This window comes from Lutra lutra, chromosome 1 (genome assembly GCF_902655055.1).
Source record: "Lutra lutra chromosome 1, mLutLut1.2, whole genome shotgun sequence".
NCBI classification, from domain to species: Eukaryota; Metazoa; Chordata; class Mammalia; order Carnivora; family Mustelidae; genus Lutra; species Lutra lutra.
This window is the reverse complement of record NC_062278.1, coordinates 124,271,290-124,278,294: the sequence shown is the minus strand read 5'-3', so window position 1 is coordinate 124,278,294 and position 7,005 is coordinate 124,271,290. Positions and strand designations below refer to the sequence as shown.

General features: G+C 44.2%; 1 protein-coding gene across 1 annotated transcript in view; it reads right to left on the bottom strand.

Annotated features, from left to right (window-relative positions):
• The window catches only part of HCLS1 (hematopoietic cell-specific Lyn substrate 1), a 34,235-nt gene that overhangs the window by 2,165 nt on the left and 25,065 nt on the right, over window positions 1-7,005 (bottom strand). The window contains exons 6-13 of the mRNA XM_047735584.1: window positions 6,446-6,500; window positions 3,840-3,950; window positions 3,142-3,197; window positions 2,468-2,537; window positions 1,636-1,847; window positions 1,125-1,229; window positions 397-607; window positions 189-257 (exon numbers count right to left, since the gene is read on the bottom strand). Coding sequence (XP_047591540.1) covers window positions 189-257; window positions 397-607; window positions 1,125-1,229; window positions 1,636-1,847; window positions 2,468-2,537; window positions 3,142-3,197; window positions 3,840-3,950; window positions 6,446-6,500 — 889 coding nt within the window. The remainder of the gene's footprint in view (window positions 1-188; window positions 258-396; window positions 608-1,124; window positions 1,230-1,635; window positions 1,848-2,467; window positions 2,538-3,141; window positions 3,198-3,839; window positions 3,951-6,445; window positions 6,501-7,005) is intronic.

Below are 7,005 nucleotides of genomic sequence, written 5' to 3'. Positions count from 1 at the left end.
AATTGATGGAATATTAGTATGGTCAAACAGTAATCCTTCCATTCCTGTGCCCACTATAAACCTCAGGGAGGGAAAGGGTTATTCTTCTTGATGCCAAGGCTGGTCCTTCACTGACCCCCAGAATCCATCTCCCTCTCTCCTAGTAAGGGCCTCCAGGCATAAGACCCCTGAGTCAACTCCAAACCTACCTCCTTGGTAATCATACAAGGCGATAGCTGAGATCCCTGCTCCAGTCCCAGCTGGGTTGCTAGATGATTCTGCATAATGAGAAATATAAACATGGTCTCACCAACATGGAGAAGGAAAACAGGTCCTTCCAGAGAATGGGGCAATTCTTCCTCTTGCCCTACCCCAGACTAGACCCAATTCAGGAGCTATTTCTCCCCCACCACTCACCAGCCAGAGTGGAGGGACAAGATGGATTCTCAATTTCAAGCACATCTTCATAGTCCCCATCTGGTTCACCATCCTGCTCCTGTCTATCCATTTCTCCAACATCCTCATAGTCATTCTCAGGCTCAGGCTCAGGCTCTGCTTCATACACTGGCTCCTCTTCCAGCTGCAGGCCTTCCAGAGTCCTGGGAGGCAAAGCTGGGGGCTCTTCTTCCTGAGAAGAGATGGTGTGGATCAAAGCAACTTCCACCCACCAGGAGCTGCCTCTCTAAAACCTCCAATGGAGGACTGCTAAGGCTTCCATGTATCACCATCCTACCACTTCTACCCTCTATCCTTACCTCCATCTAATAACCTCTCCTAGAAAACCCAGTCTTTTATCCATATTCATTCCTTGACCTCCTCCCATACCCACCTACTCAAAACACCTACCAAGAGGTGACAGGAGGGAAATGTAAAGGGAGCGAGGAGAGGGAAATGGAAAACAAGTCTGATTCCTTGAATGATCAGGAAAGAATTGAAGCAAAAATACATTTTTGGGAATACCACAGGCAGGTTGCCCAACTGTCCTGGTCTGGCCAGGAATTCATGACCCCCAGAATGCAAGACTTTCAGTGCTAAGACCGGGATGGTACCAGACAAACCAGGATGGTTGGTCACTTCATATGGCCCACCTTCCTAGGACATGAGGAGATGGGAAAGGAGCAGACAATCTTTGGGGGTCCACTTACCTCTGGGGGATTCTGCCTCAAGGGCGGGGCAGGCACTGGGTGTTCCTTACTGGTTCTCACAGGCCCAGGCTCTGATGATGGACAGCTCCCTGCTGGAGGCCAGGCCTGGGGAGATTAAAGCATCTCTCTTGTAAGTATCTAAACCTCCCTCTTTTATCTTATATTGACCAGGAGCACCTCTTCCTGTCTCTGCCAATCCAAATCAACCACCCCCCAAGGTGGGCTCCAATCTGAAGTGATAGCTCCTTCTTCTTGTTCCTGCAACAATGACCAGCTGCACAGTCAAATATGCAAATCTTAGTTTATGTAAATCTGGGATTTTCCTCCCTTGACATTTTGGTATATATGAGGCCCAATCACTCCAACTGAAATCTTCCTGAAGACAGAAAGATTTCAGACTGCCTGACACCAGGGAGGCCTGTGCCTTATTTTCCATCGATGATTTGGACTCCTTAGGCTCACATCTGGGCAAGGAATCCTGGATGTGAAGCCCAGAAGGCCAAGCACTCACCTCTGAAGAGATTTTCTTGGGCACCGGGGCTGGCACTTCTGGCTCTCCCACAGTGTCCACTGGCTGCTTAGCCTCATGGCTCATCTTTATCAGGGCCTTTCTCTCCTGTTGCTGCCTGGCTATCTGCTGTGCCTTTTCTTCTTCCTCCCGCTTCCTCTTCTCCTCAGCCATAGACTCAAATTTTGCCTTCAACCCACGGGCACTACTAGAAGCTGCAGACACAGGCAAAAGGAATTAGGATTGTCTTGGGTAACAGGTAGGGGTGGGGGTTGGCCCTCAAAGGAAGAAAGGGAATTGGTTAAATATCCAAGCAGAGAGCAGATGGAGAGGAACTCATGAGAGGAAAGGTAAAGAGGTACTAATGGGGGAACAAGGGGATTACAGAAGGAGAATGGAGCCCTAAAGCCCAAATTTCCATGTAGTCAGGCCATGTAATCTCAGACTATTGTCCTTTCTAAGTTATAAACCTTGCTCCCCTAACTACCATCATTTCCTCTCTACATTCCTTAAATCTGTATGCCCTCTGACAACCACCCACCCTCTCTTCCCACATCCCAAACTCTTGTCCTTCTGTATTCTTCCCAAATGGCTCCCTATCCCTCCCTCCCTGTGATCTCTGCTTACAGTTCCTTTCCAATGTCACTTGGTCTCTCTATACACTTAACCTGTTTTTTTTTTAGTAGTATGAATCTGGAAATATATGGGCAGGGTCAAGTCTATCTCAGCTAGTCTAGGTAGTTAAAGGCATGGGAAGAGGTAGTCTAGGCATAAGAAAGAATGAGAAGGGAGAGGTGGTTGAGGAACATAGAGGAAAGGAATTGTTAAGACTCACCAGCTTCAATGGGTGTCGTCTTTTTATAAGCTGTGGTTGGAGCCTCCATTTCATTGAAGCCAACAGCACTCTGCAGTGAGGAGAAGAGTATACATGGTGTGGGGAGGAGAAGAGTATACATGGTGTGCGGAGGAGAAGAGTATACATGGTGTGGGAAGGAGAAGGGAATGGTAACGACCTAAAGTCAATATTGGGGTTTGGGGCCTCTATAGGACGTATCCCTGACCATTTGATGATCAGTAGTTAAATAGGGTATTCTGATATTGTTATTTTGTGGCAGAGAGCAGGATAAAGAAGTTCTAAACTGGTGGGCTCAGCTCCCCTTTTTGAAAGGTCAGTGTACCTTGTGTCTCACACCTCTAAGTCCAGTTGCCTAGAATGCAGCAGGGCCCCAGCCAATGCATGAAGAAGAACTGATGTGAATGGAGTGAAGAGAGATTACAGATTGAATTAAGCAATGCCTAGCAATGAATGAAATTTCAAACATCACCTTGCCCTGAAGTTTATGTGTTTGTCTCTCTCTGACCCCCTCCATTCTCCTTAGTTAAAGCTCAGGCTGCAGAAGACTTGTCCATTAGATGCTGAAGGCAGTCAGTGGGGAGTATAGGAAGACAGCTCAGGACACTTAGAGTTTAGTGACCTATTCTCAAGACATTGGTGTGCTGGTGCTTTACCTTATCCACTCGGTCCTTCTGGATTCCATACTGACCACCAAAGCCCTTGGCATAATCTACAGGACAAAAGTTTTGAGAGTCATAAGAAGAGTTAAAATGCTAGGAATGTGTAGGTAGAGGAATCATGGGAAGAAAGACCAGAAGACAGGAATGTGGAAAACAGATGGATGAGGAGGTATGAGAATCAGAGGATAGACAGAGGCATGGATGGGAAGAGGCAGAAAAGGATTGAGAGAGAATGGACGGGAGGGAGATGTGAAGAGCAAAAGAGAAAAAGAGAGAAGTGACAGAAAAGGAAGGAATATAAAGGAAGAAATGGGGAAAAAAAAATAAGGAGAGCCCTTCAGCCATCCAGGTGTCCCAGGGAAGAGAGAGACCTCTCTGTCCTTGTGAGGCAGAGTGGCCCATGAGACACATAGCCCTATCACCCATGTGTCATCACCCAGCCTGTCTGTCTTTACCCTTTACTCAGTGATTCCTTCTCTTTGGTCTCTTCTGTCCCGCTCCTAATCTTGCTGTTTTCCTCTCTACCTTCCTGGTTTCTCCCCACCCCCTCACATATATACACTTACCCTTTATACCACCACCTCCACTGCACATCTGTACCTCTGTATTCTGGGTCCTCTGTGTCAGCTTTCGGAAAGGAAGGAGAGCTCTATGCTACTGTGTGACCTCCTTCCTCTCCAACTCCAACTCACCTCTCTGAGACTCGTGTTTCTCTGTTTCTCCTTTGTAGTCATATCCCACAGCAGCCTTGTCCCGTTTATCCTTCTCTATCCCATAGCGGCCTCCAAAGCCATGAGAGTAATCTATGGTGGAAAGAGTAGTCATGAGAGCCCACTCTCATCCCACAGGAAGGTGTTGTGGAAGAGACAAGTCAGGAGGAATGGGCGCAGAGATAGGGGCCTGGGAAGGCAGCGGGCTAGAATCTAGGTGGATTAAAGAGAAAGTGTCCTAAGCCATCTTTTGTAAACTTTAATTCAACATTGTTCACTCCTTTCCTCTCCTTTACTTCCATCCCAAGAAGAGGAGACCATTTCAATTTTCTCCCTTCTTCAAGGAAGGGGAAGGTATAAAGAATGTAAAGACAGATTTTTAGGGGGAAAGAGGAAGATACATACAAAATTTATGCCTGTCCCTACTCCCATATAAACACTTAGAAATGTCTGCTAAAATATAACAATCTTTCTTTTTGTCAATAGTGAAGCTCAAAAGACAAGAAAAAAAAATCCTGGCTCCAGAAACAAATAGATGAATCAAATCAGTAGAGATGAGGGTAATTATGAGCTGACTCAGAAAACCCAGGGGTGTTTTAAGTCCCAAATTTATTATCTGGATTAGGAACTAGGGTCATGTGTTCTTACACAAGAACAGGGGGCCGGAGAATAAGAAATGGCAGTCTACCCATTCTTATAAAAGAGTTCTAGAAAAATTCTACTCATTTGTGTGGGGAAATGGTGAGGGGGGTTGTAGTTTGTTTAGCATTTGGTAGGGGGAAATTTTATCTATGGGACTCAGAAACTCCAGGCCTACCCTGAGTAGGTAGAATGCAAATATCCAGTTTTATACCACTTATATTTCACAGGAATTCTAAGCTGAGAAATTAATTCTGATCTGGAAAAATACATACCACAGAAAGAATACGCATCAGAAAGATGGCAGGAATATGAGACAGAGTAGACCTCAATATAAAATGCATTGTAAGAGACGAGAGAGATATAACACAATAAGAGAACAAATCACCATTAATGAAGGATATGTATGCTGGTATAACCTATTAACAGAATCACAACTCATGAAACAAAAACTGACAGAAACAGGAAGAGAAATAGAAAAATCTGAGATCCTAGATAAAAAATTTTGATACTCCTCTTACATTAATTGATAGAATGTTTAGACAAAAAGAATCCAAAATTATATAAGGCCCAAACAACATTAGCAACTAACAAGACCTAAATGACATTTACAGAACATTATATCCCCAAACTGCAGAATATACTTTTTTTTGTGCACATAGAACATTCACGAAGATAGTCCATATGGTTGGGGCACCTGGATAACTGAGCTGGTTAAGCATCCAACAACTGATTTTGGCTCAGGTCATGATTCTTAGGATCATGAGATCAGGCCCTGCAACTGGCTCTGCACTGGGCATGGAGCCTGCTTACTACTCTCTCTCCTTCTCCCTCTGCCCCTTACCCCTGCACTCTCTTGCTAAAATCAATCAATCAATCTTTTAAAAAATCAAAATAAAAAATAGACATCCAAATGAGAATGAGAATTTCCAATACACACCATAATGTGTTCTAGAAGAAGGAATAAAAGACAGAAGAGGAGAGGCACTATCCAAAGAAAACATGCCTGAGACTTTCCATAATGGAAGTATTTCTCAGGTTGAAGAGGATCGATAAGTCTCATGTAGGATAAGAGAAATAGATCCAACCCCTAGATATATCCTGATGATATCTGAGAATATCAGAGACAAAAAGAAAGCCTTTCATGGAAAAAATTAAAGAACAGAGAGATAAGACATGTTACCTACAAAGGAATGATGGTTAGACTACCCAAGAGTAGTTTAAAAAGAGGATGAAAAAAGTAGCCAAAGAGGATGAAATAATACCTTCAAAGTGTTCAAAGTGATGAAGGGAAAATAACAATGAAGAATGGAACAAAATGTATTTTTCAGACAAAGTCTGGGAGTTCTTTCGTAGGTTCTCACAGAAAGTATTATCAAAGGATATACTTTAATAAGAAGGAAATAGAAGAAAGGAGCAAATAATGAGATACAATAAACAGTGGTGCTCCAGGAACTTGACAAATACATTGGCCAATTTAAATAAGTATCCACTAAATAATAATAATGATTCATTTTTGTGGGGTTTAAAAACACATGGAGGGGCACCTGGATGGCTCAGTTGTTAAGCATCTGTCTTTGGCTCAGGTCATGATCCCAGGGTCCGGGGATCAGCCCCGCATGGGGCTCCCTGCTCAGAGAGGAGCCTCCTTCTCCCTCTCCCTTTGCCCCTCACCAACCCCCACCCTGACCTCCCCCAGCTCATGCTCCACCCCCGCTCCCACTCGTGCTCCTCCCTTATGCTCCTCCCACCCCTGCTTATCTCCTCACTCCACTTATGCTCTCTCTCTCTCTCTCTCTCAAATAAAATCTTTTAAAATACATAAATAAATAAAACAAACTGTGGAACTACATCGTGGGACTAGAGGGAGTTGATGACAGCTGTTAGGAGGTGAAGTCTGAGCAGAACAGGTCAGTCAGGTTGCTAAGGCCAACGAGCAGGGTCCTTGCCTTTCTGAGATGCATGCTTCTCCACTTCGCCTTTGTAATCAAAGCCAACTGCTGACTACAGAGAAAACCAGAGTGCATTAGTTAGAACTGGAGCTGACAGTCTTCCCCCTCCCTCACATACCCTTACCCCTAGCTCAGACCGGAGGCTAGTTGCTAAGAGCTCAGGACTGAGAATGGGGGTTTAACCTGGAAACAGATGAGCACTCTGGCCTGACAGGCTGGTGTAGTGCCAGTGTGCTACAGAGCAATGAACATGGGCTTTGTATGTTCATCAGCTCCAGATTCAACCCCAACCCCAAACTTCCCTATTTACAGTTGTTTAACTTTAGGCATATTCTTTATATTACTTAGCCTCAGTCTCCTCAAATATGAACTAAAAATAGGTAAACCTGCCTTATTAACCTCAACTATAAAATGGGAGAAATTATCCCTCTTTATTTGGGATATTGTGAATACTAAATGGGGCAAGGTGTATAAAGGATTTGCATTGTGTCACTCAGTAAATTAGTGCTTTCTTCCAAACTCTCATGAAACTGAAATGAGGTAATAGCTAGAAAAGT